The sequence below is a fragment of the Varroa destructor genome, unplaced genomic scaffold, assembly GCF_002443255.2.
Source record: "Varroa destructor unplaced genomic scaffold, Vdes_3.0 BEIS01000007.1, whole genome shotgun sequence".
Lineage (NCBI taxonomy): Eukaryota > Metazoa > Arthropoda > Arachnida > Mesostigmata > Varroidae > Varroa > Varroa destructor.
Window position 1 is genome coordinate 23086699 of NW_019211460.1, and position 24170 is coordinate 23110868.

General features: G+C 40.9%; 2 protein-coding genes across 14 annotated transcripts in view; one reads left to right on the forward strand and one right to left on the reverse strand.

Annotated features, from left to right (window-relative positions):
- Window positions 1-24170, forward strand: part of LOC111254985 (uncharacterized) — a 56114-nt gene that overhangs the window by 27636 nt on the left and 4308 nt on the right. For 3 of the 11 annotated variants that reach the window (XM_086975278.1, XM_086975280.1, XM_086975283.1), the window contains exons 3-7: window positions 7849-7956; window positions 9041-9229; window positions 18719-18785; window positions 21555-21737; window positions 22761-22877. In XM_086975278.1, coding sequence (XP_086831404.1) covers window positions 7886-7956; window positions 9041-9229; window positions 18719-18785; window positions 21555-21605 — 378 coding nt within the window. In that variant the 5' untranslated portion in view covers window positions 7849-7885 and the 3' untranslated portion in view covers window positions 21606-21737; window positions 22761-22877. The other 8 variants (XM_086975276.1, XM_086975279.1, XM_086975281.1 and 5 more) reach the window with 6 other exon arrangements.
- Window positions 2705-16591, reverse strand: LOC147754463 (uncharacterized). Of its 3 annotated transcripts, XM_086975271.1 has the most exons (5): window positions 16158-16591; window positions 4435-4555; window positions 4089-4215; window positions 3685-3773; window positions 2705-3533 (listed from the first exon to the last, which is right to left on the reverse strand). In XM_086975271.1, the coding sequence occupies exons 1-3, from the start codon at window positions 16352-16354 to the stop codon at window positions 4204-4206; spliced, it is 330 nt and encodes a 109-aa protein (XP_086831397.1). In that variant the 5' UTR covers window positions 16355-16591; the 3' UTR covers window positions 2705-3533; window positions 3685-3773; window positions 4089-4203. The 3 variants fall into 3 exon arrangements, with proteins under 3 accessions (XP_086831397.1, XP_086831399.1, XP_086831396.1); XM_086975273.1 differs by lacking the exon at window positions 3685-3773 and having other exon boundaries at window positions 4089-4186; XM_086975270.1 differs by lacking the exon at window positions 3685-3773.

Genomic DNA, 24170 nt, shown 5'->3' on the forward strand with positions numbered 1-24170 from the left:
TTTAGATGCAGCTATTCAATTCGTTCGAATCATCCATAGGCGACGAGCCCGGCTACCGCTGGGGCATGGCAGCACTTCTTGTCGTCGCCTCGTCTGGGCGTTTGGCCCACCCATCTCGTACACTTTCCTTCCTATACTTTACCGTCCTTTATAGAGTGCGTTTCGTCTTCAAGGTGTTAAAGCTCTGGCTTGGTGATATGTGTCTCTGTCAGCGTCGTAGCGTCACGATCCCATATTGCCTGGCCTACGGATCTTTGGTAGCAGTCACTGATGTTAACAGCGCCTCCTTGTCGTGAATTACAGCCCTTTTCCTCTAGTGAAAAGACGTCGAGTGTCTTCGACGGAATTGAGTGTCAAGGCCGTCGACGACAAGGATGACGATGGCTGGTGGGGCAAGTGTAATACTACGAGGTATTGTACGGCAAAGGGGGGCACATAGAGCCCCATCCTCGCGAGCAAATACCTCTTTATTCTACCTCTTACTTTTTTCGGCCCTACTCCCTCTTGCTCTGTGTTTTTTGTGGGTTTCGTCCGCACCATCCGCAACGACACGTTGCAAAGACCATTCTACTCCGTGGATTACCTCGTCGGTGTCCACGAAATAAATTAGCAGGGATAAAATGTAGCCCACCATCCCATCCACCACCAATTCATATATATATGCCTTGCATATGTTATATGGAATTAAGCGAAACGCGTATTAAAGTCATATGCGATATTCTTTAATAATCAATGTTAGTTTTTACATCGACATCTGTGACAATCCGGTTGAAATGCAAGAGGAATGCAAAGTTTAAAATTATTAATTTGTTTGACCTAAGGGCGTGAAACTGACCAATAACAATTTAGCACAGGCTCGAAAAGCGTGGTTTCATTGAAAGGAAAAACAAGTGGTATATAATATAGAGACTAGCCCTTTAGAAACAGTGTTGCAACTGGCTACGTGCCGTATCTCTTGACATGCTCGTTGGACAACACATGTGTTGCCCCGTCTCCTCATGTCCAGAGTTAATAGTAGTCGGGCAAATGAGTTAGCTTACCGGATTTGTGTCAGCGTTCATCTTCGACAATCTATTGATATCGGCTGCGTCGTACGAGGCAAGAAGAAACGGTCAATGGGCCAGACATTACTAAGCAACTCTCGATAAATAGATAGGTTGAGCGGCTAAAAAGAGACCCACAACATTTAAAACCAGTGACATCGCAAAGTAGATGAACTATTCCTTATTGGGAAAGCGACATTTTTGACAGCACTCGGACAGGGCCGGACGAGCTCGATGTTACGGATGCAATGGGTGATTCCTTAAAATTATCTATCCATCCAATATTTACGTCAGTAGATCCACATGAGCCTTCGAGGAATTTTTTTCGGCGACACTGTAACCTTTCAATAAAAGGAAAATGAAGGAGAGACTGCCGTGATCATCTTGTACGGATAGTTTTCCCACTAATATAGTCGAGTAATTCCTATCTGGGTACATTTCCTATAAAAATGAATTTTTGCTCGACAACCAAACGACGTAACTTCAATCGAATTCAGACCTATTCTGAATAATCCGTATTTCGACTTAATGTCAACTTTTTATTTTTAAGAAAAGCAGGTAGTTAAAGTTCATTTAGACGGAAGTAGTCTAATAGATATACGTACCACGTTTCAAGTAATGCTAAGTAAAGACTAAAATATTGCATGAGATGCCGACATGTTGTAACGATCCTATTTTCTTGTCTATTAAACAAAAATAATTTGTCAAGTAATCTTGTAGATGATTATTTTGAGATAAATTACCTCTTTTACACACACACGTATATATATGACAAATGTAAACCTCACATTATATGTAGAATTTTGCTTAACAAACGATACCTCCTAGATTAAAGAAGAACGCTACGTATGAAGCCGTCTATAATATTTACATGATGTGAACTATGCAAAAAGACCTGGTACGTTTTGCGACACTAAACGAATCTAGAGTCGTCGGAAGATCAGCATCACGAACTTCAGGCCCATTTGGTTTTAAAGCGTAACTAGCTATCGGCGTTCTTGTTTGTCATTGGAAGTAACTAACTACAAGTTTACCAAAACTTCGATAAACCTATTGAATTGTAACGCTGTTTGTAAAGGCTTGTGCAAAAATGGATTTCAGCCAAAAGTCCACGATAAGGCATCGTCGTGCGCACGACAGATATTGCTTTTTGACGTGCGTATCTTTTTGTGTCTATATTAATTAACAGCGTGTGGCCAGTAAGATCATGGTAATTTTAGTCAACAATAGTTTTGTATTGTTAACTTTCTGGCGTTAATTTTTCTTTAATTTCAATTTCGCTAGACGACCAGTAGCTCAGGAACAAAGGTGTTTCAAGTTTTACGTCAGGTACGGCGCCTAGATATCATATTAGATCACTGGTTCCCAGCACGCAACAGGCGTATTTAGAATCGTTTTCAGAGCCAGACTGCCTTAAATAGCGCAAGTCGTTATATAAGTTCAGTAGGCAAATATGATATCACTTTACTATCGCAGGGATAGGTCCGATGAGGTTGACAAATAAGCCGGCAAAAAGTTTCCACGAACATTTTCTTCAGACGGCGCCGCGGGCCTGAAGCATATATACGAACTTATACATGTATAAATACATGGTAATTTTGAGAGCCTAAAACATTGTATTAAACGCTATTATTATTATTATTACTAAAAATAAACCGCTGTTCAGGATAATAATATTATGTTTTATTATAGAATCTAATATTTTTAGTAAATTGCTATCCATATACCTTTCGGTAGACAAAGCTATGCATCGATGAGAAAAACAATAGAGCAGACTGGCTGCTTGATCTTCTTTTACAAAACCGGTAAATCATTACAAATTAAACAGATCACTGTCGATTTGCATCTTGACCGGTATCAGTAATAATAGCTTATGGCCCAGCATTTTGTCTAAGCGACCCAGATCAAATGCATTGTCGTATCAAAGGTACGATTGAAGCACATTCATACACATATAGAGATTAACGAATAATACAAGAAAATAGTTTCTAAACAGCCAAAATAAAGTCATTGTCATTTGTTCTCGTGTGGTAAAGCGTCAAGAACGGCGGCGTGCGTCTGCTATCAATGCAAGAGTCCAGATCCTATCCGAGTGTGGTCGGCTGACGTGACGTGCGTTCAAAGGGCGAGTGTTAAGCTTCCATCGAGAACAATACATTTAATGGTGGGGGCCGAACGGGCCCTGAATCGGACGTTCGCTTTCAGCGTCGGGAATAGATTTATTATCCAGCGCATGTAGATTAAATTGCAAGTACAGCCAGTACGCCTATGTCAAGGTGACTGATATATTTTGTTAACAAAAAATTACAACATCTGTTCGTGTCTGTATAGTGGCTTTAGGAAATAGAAAGGCGTAGGTAAGCGACAAGGACAAGCGCTGTTACTAGGAGATAATTCTAGATGGGTAACTTGTAGCAAAACATTGCGCAGGTATTCACAACGTATTCGTGGACTGGGCGCGTTTTGACGGCACCTTGGATGGCTGTAGGACTGATGGATAGAGAGCACAGGATAAACACATTTTATTCAGTGCTAGCGACAGAAATAATGCTAAAATTATTCCAAGTGTTATTACTAACAGAGTTACAATATGAATAGTATAACAATATTCCCTGTTATTAACAGGAGATAAATAATAAACCTTCGTAGGAACGTATTCGTGTAGGAATTTAGCCGGCTTTCCAGCACTACGCGACCTTGAGTGCGATGACCCCGTGAGATAGCAAAGACCTAATAGGCGGCATACAGATGTGTTACACATGGGAAAAACGTGGAAATTATGAGGAAAGATACACGCGACGAAAGTCAGCTAAACAAATATCTATACTCATTTACGAAGCGTCGCTACATCAAAAAAGTGTTTATTACTGTGACCGCCAAATACTACAAGAGTTCCTACGATTGTTAGATCTAATGTCCTGATTGTGTCTGTGAATGGGTACTTACCATTATCAGACTGTAACACAGTAGTATCGTATATATCGTTATGTTCTGTTAGTTTCATTGTATAGCAGTGCTAAATTTCTGTTCACAGCTGACACTTACAATTTTTTTAACGATGTTTTCGAAATTGGTCTTGACAGCTTTGCAAGCACCGCCATGCTGCCAAGGTGCCAAGTAGCTCGAAATATTCTTCAATACACCTAAATTTACAGACAATTTACAACAACTTCTACAATAACAAAACACGAAATGGTTTGTCTTGTAGCAATTTGCAAAAACAATATAGATCGCGCATAAAAATGTTTAAGTAATTATCGACTGCCTGGAAGGTAATATAAACTTCTTACCGGTCGCTCACATGCCAGCTACCTGTCCAGCGACCTTTATGCAGCGAAATACGTATACTATTCAGGACATCGCGACTTTTACTCTTGCTATCGTCACTTACCCTAACTGCACTCATCGTCCCATTTTCGACGGAGCAACCCCCGCAATACAAACCGGAGGCGTGTATCCTCCCAACAAGAAGCCTTCGCCTGAGCCATGGCTTCATTGCTGCTCGCAGCCGCCTGTAAAGGCAGCAGAGAACAAAAAGTAGTTAACTTTTTGTGCGGCATTATGCATTAATCTCAATAAAAAAAAAAAAAACTGCCTTTAGTTCTTATTCAGCGTTCGTTGTTTGTCGGCGAGTTTCCAGTCATCGCCGCTTTCGCCGTTCTCATTCGTCGGTGGCAGCTATAGGGATAGAGTGTGCAAGGCGGTGCCCGGCAAGCTCGTGCAAAAAGGAAGTCACGCCCTGGGGCGAACTTCCCTGGCTGCCCTTCACCTCCTGCACCCTTAGCGGCGGAGTCTATCCTGCTGCTGTTCCTGGAGCTCATCGAATCGACTCGTGGCTTTACTGTCAACAGGTGTTGCCCGCTCCCGTCAGTTCGGATACCAAGAAACTATTTCTTGCTGTGCAATTTATAATTACGGTGGCTGTTGTCACACCGTCGCCGCCATCAGCCACTGCTAGAAATTCAGCTCGGAGTATAACATCGTTTTTGCCACTGCTAAGTAACGCCTGACCTTCCCATAGTGTACCTATGTCCAACCGCACTTAAGCACGTAAACGGCAGGCAACAACACGAGAGCGCTTTCATTCGTATCCTAGATACTTAAAGATAACGTAGCCCTTATATCTGCTACTTCACTAATGTAAAATTAATGCGTGGCGTTACGTGAGTGTAAATACGTATATGTATATACGTATTCACACTCACGCGAGTTAACCGCACACGGTCACGCAGTTTCACTGGTGTTGTTTATAGAAGTTGTCGCGAGAAAAGAAATATGGGTGTTGATAGATTGGTCGTAACGCCCGGCTTGGAGAGGTGGAAGACAATTGGGTGTTGTCATTAATTTTGTGGGTTTATGCGTATTTACGTAACTTTTTTGCGCCGCAATACGACTGCTCCACGATAGCCCATATAGTACAAATGCCACATGACAGACACTTTTACTGGTAGGCTTGTCACATGTTTCGAGACCAAAGGGAAACAGGATTTTATCTGTATAGGATTTTCAGGACGCTCAGTAGATTCTACGTATTGTTGCCATGATTCAATTTCATCCTAGACACTTTTTACTACACAATAAAAATTGATCTAACGCGTGTAAATAAGGTCACTAACAAGGAGGCCTATTTGTAGTTCACGTAGAGGAATATGGGTAGTTGTTTTAAAGGTGACATGGAGGTCCTTCCAGCCGTTTGGGTGTACCAATTGAAACTGTACTGCTGTCCTAAGTACATTTATAGCTTATACGAACTTTTCGACTTATTTCGTAGATACAACATTTTAATTCAGTGCAATTTCAGGAAATGTTTGGATATCCCCTTATTTGATGCTGCACAGAGGGTAAAGGAAGTTGCGACTCTATTGTTCGAAATTGATTTGGTTTCCTTAGTCTTCAGCCTACACCCCCAGGGTAATTTCAATCGAGCCTTAGTTGGTATGTAAAAATTTCACTCTCCGTTTGTTGAGGGCCTTCAATGTTAATTTGTCATTTCATTTCCACATGCTTTTATCTATTTTCATTTTATACGATTGAGTCTGTTCCTAATCTGGAATCGGGTACAAACTTAGATCATGTCACGTGTGATTCTGTAATATTACCTAACTTTACGTGTCAGGGCCGCCGAAAAGCGTTATCAAAATTCAGTTTGTATGCGTGCCTTAAAGGGGTGCTGTATTTAATTACGAGAGGCATACCGAGAGCTATTTTCCCTTGCGATCTATTAGGGTTTAGATGTGAAGCTCACTTGCTTGTTCGCGAACAGGCGAATCCGCACTCTCACAATTCAGGGTATATAATAATATTTACTAAACCGCTATCCCCTTTGTTACTCCTTCTGAGGCCTGGAACTGTTTCCATGTTTGACGAGCATGTTCGATACGAGCGGAATGAACTGGTAAATGAGACTTGTATAAGTGGAGCATTTGTAATGAAAGCAGCTATGGTATATTTACTTAGACATTGATTGCTAAATCTCTAGCTACTGTACCTGATAAAGTAGAGCATTAGATATCTCTACGAGCACCATATCAAAACCCCACGCCCTTTATGAAAATAGAATTCCCACAAAGACAAGGCCTATTGCGTGCGCATCTAGAAGGTTGTTGGAACGTCGAGTTGGACGTAGACGTACACGACAGACTTGCTCCTAGATAATTTTGTCTCAATATTGCACAGATTAAGAAAAATTATATCGCTCCGGATTTGCATGTCGACGAAAAGTTAAGTAGATCAAGATCTACCTTTTTCAATATTATGAAAAGGTTGATTTACTGAAGGAGTCACCTGGTTAATGCAACGAATTTGTGGCCCCATTGCACAGCCAAGCGGCGCCTATTAGAAAACTTCTAGCTAACGCGGGCCGATTTTCAGATTAAAAGGCGTATAGCATATGCCTGCGTACTTTACTTTTATATAATCTTTTGGTTTGAAGGTGTCACAAGGGCCGTGGGAAGCCACGTCAATCGTTCATTGGTATGGCCGAGGCGTGAAATACTGAAATAGGTTCTAAAAATGATTTCAGTTATGTCCTGTCCAAGGTAGATAAGTCTGTCATTTCTGTCATAGTTACGTCTTTAGTATATAATTGCAAGTTGCTGATATTGCAAGTAGTTCTTTTCGACTACTTTCAAATGCCATCAGATAAGTTCTCTCTATAAAGATTTCGGTCAGTAGTTTCTACAAGCCCTGAATCGACGCTCTAGGATGGCATATAAGGACCTAAACAAAAATACGCAGATTTAATCTTACTTAAAAGGATAAAATTCAGTGTTGATTCCGCAAATTTGGATTGACCGAAATAGCTCATAATGACAAAACAGAGATAACTTAAAAAAAAGTAAAGGTCTTTACGTCGTTGCCGATCACTTTGTCGACGTTGTCAGGGCCTTTGACTGATTGTAACTTACTACATTGTCAACATTTTTTTTTGGCCAGATAGCAGTTTTTGCCGATGTTTTTCATATTACTTACATAATAAAATCAAGCTAGTACGAATATAAAACGTTTTCTTTACAACGTCACTTCTTTTGAAGGGCTTCTCTATTCTATTTGATTCACTAACGTTATTTTGTGTCCTTTTCATAGTAGCTCTTCTTTGTGCTGTTTGCGTTGGATATTTTCCCATTTATTCTAAGTGAACAAGGGCCTAAATACGATGGCAATTGCCCGAATTAATAACAGCTTACATAGATACTTCTTTTGCTCCCACTGACCGTAAATATATATATCTAAATCTGTTATCTCCAAGTCAGCTCAGTCAAACGTCCGTATCGATGGTGATAAAATGGTGTTTTGGTTCTTGCAGCGGTTGCTTTAGCTCTACTGCTATAGAAAAATATCATATGACAATATGTGCTCGCTTAGACGACATCCAAGACAAGGGCGCTAGTTGGATATTTACTCCATTGGCAAGGTTAGTGATTCTTTGTCTATTTCTACGTGCGTTTGTGGCGTCTTTATTGAACCTCCGTGGAGTTACTGCATTGCCCAATATTGACACAAAAAAAATTACATAGGAGCGCTAAATTGGTCAAAGATTTCCTCTTATAGTAAAACTCTGCCTGTTCAGGTTCCGGATAATAACCAGTGTTTTAAAATGGTAGCGTGGAAAATTGTCGGTAAGCTCTATCATCAACTGGTGCTTCAACTTTATATCGAACGAAAACCCTAATTATTACTAACGACAGAACTCCGTTTAACCAACCTCGCTTAAAACAGGCGGTTACCATAACATGGAACTTTTCCCCCAATCACTTGGGAATTAGGACAATCTCGCTAAATTTGATGTTAAGGCAAAAGACTATTATTTGTAACTGTGCTCCTAATCTATACATCGAATACTTGGATAGGGAACATGCGATGGGCAATGTTTCTCGTATATCTCTTTATTTGGTCACAAATTGGGCGCACATTTCGAACAAGCAAATAAAAAAGGAAAAAGTACCTGAAAAGAGCGTATGTAAGCTATCTATCATGTCAATCCAATTTATTGTACAGCAGGCTAGTAGTTATACTTGATAAAAACTGGTATTTGTGCCATTAACTCTGTACCCAATAAAGGATATTACATTTAACCAGTGAACTGAATTGGCACAGTAAACGCTAGAATTTTTCGTTATCAAGCTTTTCAATGACAAGTTATTCATCTCACTGCAAATGTATACTTCATTAGATCAATATTTTTATTAAAATAATTTCTTAAGTAGATCTTTACTTCTTGATGGTCCAGACCAAGCTAAAAATATGCTGTATAACTATGAGATCCATATGTATCACAAAAATGTCAGCGGGACATATTATCTTGAATTATCTTGCATAAGCCTCTACCGTCTACTAGCATATTGAGTGCATATGAGACTTTGCTATCACGCCAATAGTCCTAACTTCGTTCTTGACAAGCTATTACATACAGAGAAAGTGGAGAAAAAAATTACGCCAAACATGAATCTCAATTTCGGAGTTACGCCAGATTGGTTCTCTTTCACACGAGTGAGCAGGAGTAGTAACAGAAAGATCCGGAGGCCATCGGTAGAGACGCGTCCAAGTTACCTTTTGGCTACTGCCGCTGCTTTTGAAGCACAAGTACGCAATATGATGTCAACGGGCAGACGCGCTGCTCGTAGAAGGGAAGGCAGTCATCGGTTCGCGTACGACCAGAAACATATACAGCAAACGCTAGTGGACAGGTAAGTCTCTTTTGAAGGGCTAAGCGCAGTTTTCCATTCAGCAATTCCTGTTCACACAACTCAGCGCTCTCGTTTTGGTGCTTCAAACTCTAAACTGAATGCGATTGCTACGTACGTGCATGTGGCTATTGGACCACCGTTAGCTAGTGGTACTTTATGGCGAGCGAATGTTGAGACGCCGACTTCTTGCCAGAGACTCTCGCGGAGTGCCCGGGTACTCTTACATGTACAGCCAGTCATTTAGCCCAATTTTACAGCGATGTCTATCCTGCATGCTGAAGCAGAACTCTATGCCAGCAGATCCCAAGTGCCAGTGTACTAGTACTATATTTACGATACTTGAATAACGTACGTGAATTGCCACTTATTTGCAAAAATAATGCTTAAGCGTCGTAAATATTCAGTATATCTAAAGTACTACCATGCGCCTAAGCTCCAACATGAATACAGGGCCCACATATATGTTTGCAATGCCTATGGAAAATCCACTGAAAATGTTGCGCAAATTCTTGAAGATCGCCGAGATACAACCCCAGACGTCCTTGCTCCCTTACCATCTGGGGTTGCCTTATGCCATTGTTTCAACGTTACGTTGGTCTAGCATGACTGACCTGGCCGTGTCGTCTGTCTCAACCAAGGTTATTCTGTAGCTTGCCCCTGTTTCGTCCACTGCCCTCGCTTGCACTTAAAAGGGGCCGCCCGTTTTGCCTCTCTGCCTTGACCTTCCTGGTCTCAGCTAATGGCCGCCGTCGACTCTGTCTGCGAACGTGATCGTTACCTACCACGGACTGCTGGAAAGCATTCGCTACATTTTGGAGACTTCAAATGATCTTGGAGTGGCTGACTACAAGGGTGGATTTAGCTCGACATCTATGAGAAGGGAGACAATGTAACTACGCGTCCGCCCAGGAAACAAAGCAAAAGAAACGAGTATCTGCTTTTTGTAGTATTCATTCTATAGGATGCCCAGCAGCAAAACTGTGTCTCAACCCCATCTTCTCCCCGTCTTCGAAAAGGCGCAAGGGGGGGGGGGGGTTGAAAAAGGAGCAGGATAGTTAATTGAACCGTTGGCTCGCCCGTAGCCTGAATCGAAGTGCCGTGAGGCCTGCGCTAAACACCGCACAATATAGTCGTGAATAGCTTAAGTGCTCGTATAGGCCAGCAGGCTGCGGGCGCTTCAGTGGTCATAGAGGACGACGAACACTTCTTAAAAGAGAGAGAGAAAGGGGGTAGCTGCTGCAGCTGCCATAGAACAAAAAGCTCTCGACAAGGAGATTAACGAGAGAAATTGTTGTAGCAACTAGAGCCGCCACTGCCATAGCGCTGTTCGTAAAGCGAACAACTATGTAGCTGGCGGCAATGGTGAGAAGGCCACAGCAGATTTTACTGTGCAGCGCTTAGCTGAGCTGTTTGAGATGAAGTAAGTCGTGCTCGACCCTGTAACGGATGGTCAAACACCGGAGGGAGTCGTTTCGACTAAGGGTCGGAGGTCAAGGGTCACCCTTCCTCTTCAGGTTTTTTTTCCTATTGTGTCTTGAAGACTGCCTGACTACCCCAGAGGGCTGAAGCAAGCGGGAAAAGGCAAAAGAACGAAGCAAAATGGAAGGAAAGCGTCTGTCTTGCTGCTGTTGTTCAGCGTGAAAACTAACGTGAAACCGTAAAGGCAACTGCGAAGGACAATGGAATGAAAGCAGGAAGCGAAATGTTGACGGCAGCCCGGGACTGCACTCTTCGCCTAACAAGAAAGTGGCCGGTGGCATTCTGTCAGCTCTTTAGAGACACAGACGTATAGATACAGTCATCGTTATTCCAAAAAGAGAAAAGAGCCGACCAGTTTGATTCGTCCTGTCACTATGTGTTACAGGAAAAGAATTTATCTATAGTAGAAAAGGCTAAACCGATTATTGGATGTACTGCGCAATGTCGCTGCTGTGGCAATATTAGCGTTTTCTGTACAGTCTGTCGACAGCGGGCAGGTCCTGGAAAACGAGTCAGCTTGTAGCTAGAGGGAGGAGTGATATAGTTTGAAAGTTTATGGTTGAGTGTAACCGCAATGAAACCAAAAGATAGATAGAAACACGTCGAAGGCTTGCACAAAGCAACATGAATAGAAATTTACGCGCAAGTCAACTGATATACGGGCTACGCAAATAATATGAAGTAAAGTATCATGCAATGATGTTTTAAACTGGGTGGAAATATTCAGTAGAGCTCAAACGAGACCGGAGTTGCTCCTGGAAAGGATATCGATATGCAGTTTCATTATTATATATATTGCTGTGGTACCGATAAGCTTTCGGGAAGTTTCGGGTTTTTATTTACTTCTTTCAAGAAGTTTCTCATTGAGATTAATAGATCGGGTTGTTTCTGGGTCCAAACTGTTAGAGGTTCAATGCCCTATACCCCGTCCATCGAAAATTCTCCCAGCATAACTACATGCGCCTGCTTCTGAAAAGGATTATCGATTAGCTGCAAATTCAATGACTGAGGTATAACATGGGAATCCGTTTTTATAATCTCCTTTTTTGTCGTTACTTCGGAGCCAGTTACCATGTAAAGTTTCTAAAAAGCTAGCAAAATAGAAAGTTGAGGAAGATGGTTCCCATTTTCTTTTGCTTTTTGTATTGTACCTTCCGTAAATTCTAATCTTGGATACTGATCGAGTTACTGACAATTGGCTTTTGTCAGAAAAACTGTTACTTCTACAGAGAGAAGACAAAATTGTAGCATATCTCTTTTCAATTATTCAACCACAAGCTACACAGGATCGATAGCTATGGCCGCCCTGAAAGTCGATTGCTTCTGCGAACTTCTTTCCTGTCGAGCGACTTCCCACTGAAGCCTAAGATAAGTTTTTCCAACCCCTCAATGACTGCGTGTGGTCACGTGTACAAGGCAGACTCGGTACTTTGTTGGCACTACACAGCAAATGTTATCATTGATGGAAATCTTTGAATTTGAACCGCCGCAAAATCGGTATGCCAGAAGCAGATGACTTCGAATAGCGATTATTATCGATTTTTAAATCAACCGCCATTAAAAATAGAAAGACTTGACGGTTCGGGAGAGGAGAAATCGCCGCCAAGGAGAGACGTTCTGACGTACAGCGTACGAATCAGTCCGTACTACGTAACTATAAAACTACAGAGGCAGACGAAATAATTATTGTACAAATTGTCAAATCATACGTACTACTTGGCCTTTTAGTTGTAGAAGCTGTAAGCCCACGCATTATTAAGCTAATCAGCGTTCAGACAAACGTAAAGTAGCTCTCAACCGCAATAAGTTTTCGTTATCCATATGTCCGTAAACGTAGTTTATTTTCTGTCTGTAACGGCCGCATTTTAGTGCTTGGGCGTACACCTTGTAGCAAGTTATATTGTTAACTACAAAAGTCACGCTGAGCTTGATATCGGTGTACGTTTTTTGCCGACGCTGCGGCATGTTGTGCAGCATTGCTCTATAGCTCAAAGAAGATACCCGAACAAAAAGAAGTCGACATATTTCTATTTCAGACAATGAATAGCCAATGGGCTGCCCTTGTTTACCATGGAGACGAGCTTTAGATCTGATAATAATTGGACCTCGGCGAGATCGTCTTGAGAAGTATCTCAATAATCTATTGTAAATAACTGTACACGAGAAGCGTACGTAAGAGAGAGATCAAACAGGCGTATATCAGGTAATTCTTTGAACAGTTATACTTACATCAAGGCAAGTCCTCTGAAAGTATAAACTAATTTGAATGAGGTCTCGCGAAGAAAACACCTGAACATTCATTCTGTGATATGTTTCAGAAGCACAAGGAATGGTAATAATTAAAATTCGATGTGGCTTGCCTGCAGATCTTCAGAATACTCTGTTAGTAACTCTGCAAACGCAACGTTTTTTTTGTCGTTAAGGAAAACGCATATAGAGGAAGCAACCAATCTTCATCGTGCTAAGTTCGGTGCACAGGCTGAAAAAAGTATCGAACGATTATTAAACACGGTTTTACGTTGTTGGTGCCTTCTCGTTGAATATTATTTGAATAGTTCTTTTCCTTTGAATAGCATTATTGCTTAATAGTTGGCCGGCAGTATTATTTCCGTGAACACATACGTCACGAATATAACAATCTACATTGAATTCGAGATTCGTTTCATACGCGTTTTGAAGCCCTGACTTCAGAGTGCGTTTGACAAAATGGCGTCTAGCCACTCAGTTTGTCGCGTCTTTCTTTGGTGCCCTGTCACGACTAACATATTGAAGTAATGCACCGAGCCGGAAAATAACGCTTCGATCGCCTTTACGGGAAGCACTTACTCTAAAGGATATGGAAAAATACCTCAGTGCGGATTTTCTCAGCCAGTAGCAAAAAAAAAAACGGGTACGGCGATGACTGCGGCAACAACCCGACAACTGAATGCACAAACAGTAGGTTCGGCCATGCCGGTAAAACGGGTCGCGGCTTTCCTTACTTCATCTTTGAAATCTACATCGAACAATAGTAAATTTAACGTAGCCGTCACTATTATATCTATTTATGATGGACATTGATGATTGCTGTGCTAAGCGTCTGCAGGTGAAGTCTGATCCATATCGATGTATTTCTGCTTTTCCCTGTACCATGAATATCAACACTTCAGTGATTCATCTAATATTGCCATATATATATATATATATATATATATATATATAATGACACGTCAAGCGTGTTGTACTCAGCGAATTAATTTGATGAAAACATGGCCTTAATAGTGACAGTATTTAAATAAAAAAAAGCAACTCTACAGAATTTAACATAAAATTGCACACGAATTATACGGTTTTTCGCTATAACACCTGCGCATTCATAGCTAGGTGCAGTGTGAAATAGTGCTTATTTCAGTACTATCGCAGCATATACTTTGATAGCATAATATGATAGAAGGGGTCGCGGCAAACATAGACGATGCTGTGTTTATCCTTTTGAATTATGGTGGGGCCCGACCAAAGAAGACGGTGTAGATCCGACTCGACCCACAATGTCGGGCAGCTCGTCTAATGTTATCGTCTTTGTTAAATAGCAGAATGGCAGGAACGGATTTTATGGGAGTTTTGCGGTACGAGACAATGGGGCTTGTTCCTACACTTCGCGTCATTTTCTAACCACACACTTATTAGTAGCCTCGCCCTTTCCGCTACCACGTCCGTTTCCGTGTTCATACGAACAGATACGTAAATACAGATAATGCGTTCAGACATCTTACACATACACATTGACGTGCACGCGCGTACACGGCCGCACATACAGCTAATGCAAATGGTTACAAGGAATATTTATTTGGAAGGGCCTTTCTGTCGGTCGTAACGGCGCCATCATCACCGGGCTGGCTAGCATGCGTTGATAGTTTGCGCCGACACTTGAGAATGTGCTCATGCGAAACTACGCATGAGTTAGAAGGCACAGATATTACGTACGTTTTTAGCTTTTGCTTCTCCACTCGTTTTCTTAAAATATCGCGCCTTTCGCCTGCCCTGCCATAAGGCACGCTTCTTCCCTGTTTTACAAACGGAACAAGTGTAATATAAAAACGCTCTCAAGCCAGCAGTATTATAACTACGAATTAGAGGGGCGTACAAACCAGTTGGTAATCATACGAATGGCTAGAAAGCTAGAAGAGGTGCGTTTACAAGCACGTTATTACCATGGCGGAACGGAAGAGAACGCTTGCCGGCAAGTGAACGAATATGTTTTGGGATTCCAGTCGCGTAGAAACATGTTCGTGCCCAGCAACAAGATATCGGACTGTTTCGTTGCGAAATCCACGTAACGATGAACGAGACCCAACGTACTACTAGCGTTTGCTTTGAAGCGTCGCATAGTGGACTAATAGAACAACAATATTATTATTGATGACATCAAGCTGCCTGATCGAATGCATTTGTGCAGATTTCCATATGAAAACGCTTTCTGTCGATAATGTCTACGCGATTAGGATATATAAGCGTTTACAGCCATCAGATCATGAACAATGCATAGAATCACGGGTCGTCTGTCAAATTTGAGACCGAGAGACGGCCCCAGCATTTGTACAAGGCGCTGTACAAGTGATGTGGTTATCGGTTGAAATTAGCTTTGTTTTGGTTCCATCTTATCTACGCTTCAGATGCCAAATCAAAGAAAAAAAAAGAGTCGTTATCTAGCGCTTTTACGGCCTGAGCCAAGTGAGAACTAGAGAATCGTTTGTTATAATAGCGCTATAGAATTCGCAGTAAGCATAACCAGCAGTTGAAACATTATAACGATACATTTCACCCACAGCGAAGTCGGCAAGTTCAGTGATCCGAGGGTCATTGTAGCTCACACAGCCGGTAACTGAAGCTAGAATTTTTCATTTGGAAGAATGTCGTAACTTTTTAACACCTCTTCAGCCTGATCTATTCGAGTGAATATACCAAGTATAAAGTTTACCTGAATTTATAGCCATGATATGTTCGAGTTACTGTTACTATATAGTCAACGTAATAAATGCATAAATACTTTTAGTAGTTTGAATGAAAAAACTGTGTTTTTAGGCTAGCTTGGTGACGTATGTTTTAGATGTTATGGCAATCTGTTCAATATTTATAACATTAGCTGTAACGGATAGGGAGAACAAATAAGGTTTCACCATCGGAACCAATCGTAAAATTGTATGTGATAGAATAGTGCTGTTTTTTTGAATTTAACGATTCCATTTCTCCTCTGATTTCATTTGCATGAAAGCAAAGCGTACGGCTGCCGGTATTTGCTGGTGATCACTCAAGTACAAACATATAGTGAAAAACTCTATTCTATAGACGTATATCGGTGCATAAAACATATTTTTTTGGGGGGCAATTTAAAAAGATGGCATTTGACTTAATTATAGAACAGTATAAATGTGTTAGTGCGTTCCTATGCACACCCCACAAACACACTCACAGGTACGCCGTTGTTCCTCGTTGACGATGAAGACTGCCCCTCTGCGCAATTAGGAAGCACTTTTTTCCTTGTAGATTCATGATAAGAATCGTTAATTTGCTAAGATGCTGCACGAGTGCGTTTCTGCAATTTTGTAGGAAGGAAACAATATGTCTGCCTGTTTCGTTCTGGCTTCGTGAACCATCTTTCTCATTCATCCGGTCTGCCGTTCCTTTCAAGCAAGTGAATGCAGCCGAACTTGAGAACAGTTTATTCTTCGAGAGGATCTATCTATGCGGGCTGTCAGGAGATGATAGGACGAGATGAAATAGCACAAAAAGAATGAATATCTGCCAGGTCTTGAATTTTAAGATTCATCTTAGGATCAAACTGGGCTATATCTGGTCCAGCTACTCGGCTACGCTGGAGAGTCACTCATCAGGCCTTACGTAATTCTGGCATCGAAATGATTCCGTAACGGCTGTTGGCGTAATGTCTTGTAATAGAATTGAAAGTCATCAGCTTTGTCATAGAGAGGTCTGAATGGTTCAGCTGGAGATAACAAACTTTCGTTTCGTTAAAATAAAAATCGTCGACTGCCTACATACATTTGTAGTATCGTACTACAAATTGATTGCAGACCGGTGATCAATCTTCATAAAAAGGGGAACGGCTCTTTTTAAAGGACTACTCTCTTTCGATAAATTGGTCCATTTTAAATATAACTATAATTTGAGTAACATAGTTAATAGCTACGTACTGTGGCCAGACTCATAGGCCTAACAAACGTTTGCAAAGAGCAGTGTATGCGGCGTCTCCTGTTGTCTACTGTGATTTCAATTCTCCACGAGCTGTAATAACGTCTTATGGTACAACAATTGTGTTTTATATCTTCCTACTTGTATTCCAAGTAATGTCTAGTGTTCTATCACATATAGAGCTATGTTTTTGCTAGTTTGTAACTTAGTTTTAACTTATAGTGATGCGACAGTTTACGAGTCCATAAGTTAAATAGACTATAGGCTCGATTTAGTAATTTGGAGCTACTTTCCTTTTGCCTGGTGCGAACTCAAGGAACTCGGAGGGACCTTTTCCTACTTGTGTTCACTTAATTGAAATTTCTTAGATTTTTCGATAAAACGTTCCCTCTGGCCCGCTTATGTATAATATGTCGCTTGTAGCTAATATAAAACCCTATATTTCCACATGTACTTCCGTAGTGAACGAAAGCCTCTTAAAAAGTTCTAAGACCACATACGTTGCTCATTCGTACTTTGAACTATTCCAACAAAGACAGTTGCTCTCCCGCGTTCATTGAATTATAACATATTAGGCCACACAGAACAGCGCATTTGAAATTAAATAAAACTATCTTGCTAACGGCCTGTCAAAAAAGGTTTAGCAAAGGTCTCAGTATGACGTACGACAGGAGAGTGTAGAGAATGGAGTACCATAGACGTGCTTTTACTTCAATTTAGAGAAGAACAAAGTGTGTGCTCATTTTTCCGCAGAGGTTGAAGCCGAGCCGTGATTCCGATGCCGGTGCCTCATTAGCCGCCGTCAATATGGGAAGTTTTGTTCATTATAAATGGCCTGTACCGATGACAGGCGTATCTTCAAGTACGCAAATTCGGAACTATCGTTGGCTCCCAATTGCCCTTAACCAACTTATTTCTAGAAGTGTCCTTCTTTTAATATGAGCAGATACATATTTAATTTGGCTCTCCTCCGGTTATCTATTTTTCAAAAAGGACCCTCTTAGAACCTACGATGTCAACCTATAAAAACAATGTACAGAGCCAGCTAGTCAGCGGCCCGCCAGCTCATGTATACTATGCAAATATGTATATTTTTTCCTTCCTCTAACTTGCTGAGTGGTACGTACGTCCATCTTTTTTGGAAGTTCCTTCGGCTTTTCGAGGAACCGGGCGCGTTTATGAAGCTACCACAAGCGTTAACGTATCTCATTCTTTCTCTTGTTCTGTGAATTCGTTTCTTTCCCATTAATCCTTTCTTCCAAAGACGTATGTTGCTAAATTACGAATTTCACTAAATTACTTCGCCATGCTGTAACTAAGTGGAATGCTTACAGCTATGACGTGTTATTGGGCACGATACGGCCCCTATAATCACGTTTGCTAATCTACGACGCCTGATTTGATAGTGGCTGATATGAGCCACCTACAGATCAGATATGATAACAGTTCCTATCTAGACGGCCGACTCGATCTGCGACATTGTATAGAACGCTTCCGCAGATGTTGGATAGGACAACACAAAGCTATTCGATGTTGTTGTTATTGTTGACATTCAGAATCAAGTAATAGAGTTTGTCAATGATAAGTATTTGATTAAAAAAAAAATGTTTGTTTGATGAAAAGTTGTTAGATTTATTGGCAAGCATTTTATTGCTAGGTTCAGCATTGAGGCAGCAATGATAATCTTGACTGGCATTCTTGCTTTTCTCTTCGTTCAAAAACTCTCGTTTGGTATTCAAGCTAATTGTAATGCGATTTCATCAAAATGAAGGCTGCCGACGTACTTTTTATTTAAAGATATCTTCGCACGCTCGCTTTTTCAAGGTTGCCTCTTGCATCAGGTTGCTGGAAGGACGAAGCCAGAAAAAGCGTTAAACGAGATGAGGACAAGGTAAGCGAATCTCTGACGCTTGTCAGGAAACTGAACAAGAAAAGCTGATTCCAAAAAGCTTTTTATTAGGTCTCCTTCACTGCAATAATACGACTCATACAAGAGATTACCTGGGGACTTTGCAGCTAGTAAAATATATTAACTTCTGCTATATTCTAAAACATCTGCAGTAGCGGTTCTATCACATTTTAAATGGAAGATTGCGCTGTCACATGATGGAAAAGTTTCTACGTTTCATAGGACATATTGTTTTGTGTCAGATCATCGTCGGAAAACAACTAGGGTAAGTGTCAATTAGAACATCGCGGTGGTTGACATAACAAATATACAGACCGAATTTTTGCTCTGAAGTTTTCTCTAGAAAATTTTTTCCGTGACTCATCAAAATAATGTTTCTTCTACGCCTCGTGGCGCTTTACTGACGCCAGCACTTCATACAGACTGATAGATCTTCACGAGCTGAGTAAACATGCATTACATCCTCGTATAGCTAAAATTGATGTTTTGTATGAAATAAGCTATAAGCACATCTAGTAGTGATCTTTTTGCTGAGGTAATGCTGAAATGAATTTTTTTGCGTAGAAGTCTGTAGCGAAGAGGTATTTCTCATGAAAATGCGTTCCGAGCGATTTTTTGAGCGAACTTGTAAAAAAACGTCAATCAAACACTTGAAGCGGCGAACATAAAGTTGATTTTCATGAAAATGATTATTTTGTTATTAATATTTAGGGAAAAATGCCCAAACGCCAGATAAACATATTTAGAAAAGGAAACAGGTAAAAAATCATAAACTTTTGATAATGTCCCAGAAGTAGATTGCACAAGAAGATAGACACATCAAGTCTCTATGACATGTTCATTCAGTCTCTATTTAGCATAGTATATGCAACTACTTGTTGATAAGGAAGTAAGACGAAAAATCTTTATGCCTTGGTGACGTCCTAGGAATCGATCGACCACACAAAACGCATCAATAGAATTGCATATATAGATCCATAAGTAAATATATTTTCATTTAAAGAAATGTCTAAATAGAAAAAAAAAAGTTTCAATTCTTTAGAAAAATCTAAAGATTCTCTGAGCTTCACAGACGTCCCATTAACAGAATCAATAACCTAGCCTACTTCATCAGTAGTAAGACTCCTCAAGATTTCATATGCGTTCCGCAAACAAAGACAATCAGCCAACATTGAAAAACGTTGTCGAAAGCCAACACATAACAGGCGACAGAAATTCGAAGGTGGCTAAGCCCCCTGGCGAACAGGGTACAGAATTAAGTGCTAAAGGATAAGGAACAGGGTAACTGCTGATGTGCCTATTTGACCTACACTTTTCGCTAGCCTAAATGAACGAACTGGATTAATTAAAATAGTCAACACAAAAGAGACGCGGGGTGGAGCTCGCAAGCGGAAATGTCTGTTTCATCGTACATTCCACACGCAAGACACTTACAAGATAAATTCTATATTGCTTTAAACATACATTGATTAGCCAATTGATTGCTAAGCTTTTTAAAATGGCAGCAGGCCAAATCTGGACGAAACGAAATTACGGGAATTTGTGCTAATTATTCGGAATCCCTCCAAAGTTCCTGCCCGGAGCAGCTTTTGCTTCCATCTTGCTTCGGACGCCCTAATGACCAGTTAGATTGGTTGAATAGTACTACTGGCTTTTACTACTACACCCGCATCGCCGAAACGTCAGCGTTTACTGTAATAATTTATTAGGTAGTGTTCAATGGTCTGCGACTAGAAAAGTCATGTTCCAAGACAAATGGCACGAATGACAAGATGGGAAACGTGTAAGAACATTTGGCATAGTAATGGATAAATGATTCTATCTTGTGACCTTATCGAAACATATTTGAGCCGATGATTAGTAAGTTCGAGCGGGGCATGAGTGACGGCTGATACGGTAAGGCATTTTGTGATAACCTATTGTGGTCCAACTGTGAGCGAGAATACGGGATACAACAAAGCATTTGTCCTCGAGCCTTCTCAACACTCTCTATAATTTCGTATGGTATTGCCATTAGACGTCCCGTCGCATGGCTGAGTCCCAGAACGAAACAAACCGCGTGTCTCTACCCGGCTTTGAACCTATAGCAAAACGTGTCCTAAATAAGGCGTTACAAACTAAACTACCACAGAGGCAGGCGTCTATAACTGGACGTTCTTTCGCCATGAAAAGTGACAACTATGAAATCAACAAATTTTCGAATTTTTCTTTAATTCTACTCTAGTTGTACATGACAAAACACAGACTATCCTCAGCACCCTATTTAAAAAACTGACGAGATGTTCTGCCAATGCACGCTGTTATTTTCCACAGACTAGAAATCAATTGAGAATTGTTCAAGCTTAACCTCTTTATCGATCAGTCCAAGTTGGATCAATGAATAACCACTATTGAATGAACCATTATTCCTTACGAGAAGTTCACTATTTCAAGTAAACATACATTACGGCTTCAATGTGCGCTTATGTTATTTTCGTTTAAAGCGAAGTAATGAAATTTCAGTAGTTTCCATGTAAAGATTTAGCCCGCCCAGCGCAAGCTAATAGTACGTTAATGTCCTTCTTCATATACAAAAAGGCCTTTTAGCTCCATCTAAAAGCCTGTCGACGATACAACTAGACTTCATTATCTGATCCAGCCTTGTCGCTCATTTTTTTCAGAGCTGCACAAATGGCAAAAGTGTGATCTTTTAGCCATACGTGGAATTTAATGATAAGTACACATATAAACTTTTTTTTCTTTTTTTTGCAGAAGTCAACCCTTCGGCCAATAGAATCAAACCGATCCGGTCCCTTTTCCTAGCGGCAATTCACTCGATTCGCAGGCTGAAAGACGTAATCATCTCACGCGCAAAAAAAACAATTGCCTTCGCCAGGCATAATTAGCTTGTTCGTGATGAGCATCTCCCGTTAGTCTAAGCGTCGTACCCACAAGGTGATTCCGTACAGCTGAAACTTATCGCTTCGATCATGGCGTAACGAACTTCACTCATTGCACTGTTCTTTTTTACTCTTGTCAATGATCTTTTTAGTTAATAATACGTTTCATAAGATCATAACCGTTCATTAGCTCATTTGCGATACCATCAAAGAACTCTGAAAAGAAAGCACTAAAACCAACTATGATACGGACATACATAGTGCGACACTGACTGACTAGCTGAACTTTATATTAGAAGTTTGAATGTAGAAATCCTTTCAGTATCTAGATTCGAAAACAAATAAATCAGGCTGAGAACTTATGGCGGCCAAATAAGTATAATGGTAAGCCAAACGTCCCATTGGGTTGACTTAGTGAATTGTATAAGGCCATACGTGATACCCGACTAGATAAGGCGGAAGCATCCATTCCTTGCTGTTGGTCACGATCACAGGTATACTGTGGTCGGTCTACAAAGTAAGCCAACAAGCAGCTTGCGTCAACTGTTGAAATGCGAAGTATACGCAAGTACATATATCTAACTTAACACATAGTTATATTTGAGTAAACTTAGCTCCTAATGTTCGAAGCTGCAAGTTTGCCACTGAATAGCATACCTTTTTATAGTTCTTTTTCATACGATAAACATAAAATGCACTAGGAATAGAACTTTATAACAAAATGAGTCACGCTACCGTTGTGAGATATAATGAAATACATCGTTGACTTTCATATCGCTAGGTAGGCACGATGCCGTATCAATTGGATACGACATGGCCCCGGGGAAATGAGGATGATGTCAGACACAAATTGAGTCCGAAGAGGGCCGGCAAAAGGGCGCCGTTGCCATTTATCGCTTGAAATGAGCTGCTCCTCTATAAATAAATATTTCCATTGATGTTTGGGTCTCATTTTACTGTTGGCTTTATACAAACATAAGTGGCATGGTGACACGTTTAGCCACTAAACGAAATCGTTGAAAATACACAGTGAAGTGACTTCCTAGCTTCATTCCACGCGTTTTTTGCTTGTTTCTAGATGAATGTGGGTGGCGTATAGATCCTGTCTGTACACAGCGTTGTCTATGAGCGGAAAATTGCACACGTAGGTCACTGTCGGTTCCAATAGGGCGTACAGAAAGAAAACTGCAACAGGGTAGGTAAACAAAGTATACCAATTTAGAAGAAAAAATTTGCCACAGAGGAGCATTTGTCTAGAGAATGTAGGTGTGATTTTGAGCAAGAAATCATTAGATTTCGCCATAAGTAGATTGATACGTGTGATTGCAGTTGTTAGTCCGGACCGCCTCTCTAACGTCTCCGTCTATTGAAGTCATTACAAGAAGCACGGTGATGAGCGAAGATAACTTGGCCCATAATGACACGCGTTGCTGAGTTTTACGCTGGTATGAATTTCCCAATGTTTCGGTGTTTGTTACAAACGTTCGCCTGCCTCAGTAGAGTTACATATACCGGAACAGAACCTATTGTTCAAATGCTTCCACTCAACATGAATATATATATACAAACTAGATTAATCAACTTTCCCTGAATCTATGACTATTTTCACCTACATATTTGTTATTACGTATATCAACGAATCAATTTAGGCGGGCCAACATAATCTGATATCACTTAAATGAAGGATTTATCGGAAAACCCAGAATCTCAAAAAATTAAATTGTCCCTATGGCTTCGTTTTGAATTCTGTAATATGTTGTTTTTGATAGACACCTCTAAAGCTAACAAAAATCAAACGGAAACTTGCATTCGGTCATTCCTCTGCCTGTTCTTCGACACGTGACTTATGAGCCGACCGAAAGCATACTAAGATTCAGGAAGACCTGCCCACCAAATTCAACTACCCTATAATCACAGCAAATGCAATTATGAAATCCACAGGAAACACCATTCACCCGATCCGACCCATCACATAGAATTCAGGAGAGCATCAGTAGTCGTAGTAACGGCAAAGAGTATAGGGGAGTGAGGCAGCCACACGACGCTTACGCCGTCGTAAATGTAGCTTTTGTTAGTGCCTCCTCTGTAAAGGCCACATATGCCGACGGAACGACCACTACATAGTAATAGCCACGATGGTGACCACCGTCAGAAAGGTGTCTGACGAGGCGCGATGATTTATGTACGCGGACAGTCCCCTGCTGTCTTGACCGCATTCGCAACTACCACTACAATAGTTCCGTTGCAATAGCGAGATCGCGGACTCGCTCTGTACAGGTTCCTTTTATACCGGTCATTCTCGTTTTTTGGTCAGCGAACCAGTAGCGGGTTGTGGCCACAGTGAATCTTTTCTCATAACCCAATGTCCGACGCCGACGCTAGCATTTGGCTTGTTTCCCCTCGATACACATCAGCTGTCAGGCTCTCTTAAGTCCCTTGACGTCCGCTTAATCCTAAAGCTTTGTCTGAAGACTACGCCAACCCCAGC

Excerpts from the sequence above, each read along its gene's own strand:
- LOC147754463 (XM_086975270.1), bottom strand. The coding sequence starts at position 16,354 with ATGAATGAGAAAGATGGTTCACGAAGCCAGAACGAAACAGGCAGACAT. Across the intron at positions 4,556-16,157 it reads CGAGGAACAACGGCGTACCT|GCGGCTGCGAGCAGCAATGA; the intron begins GTGAGTGTGTTT and ends CTGCCTTTACAG.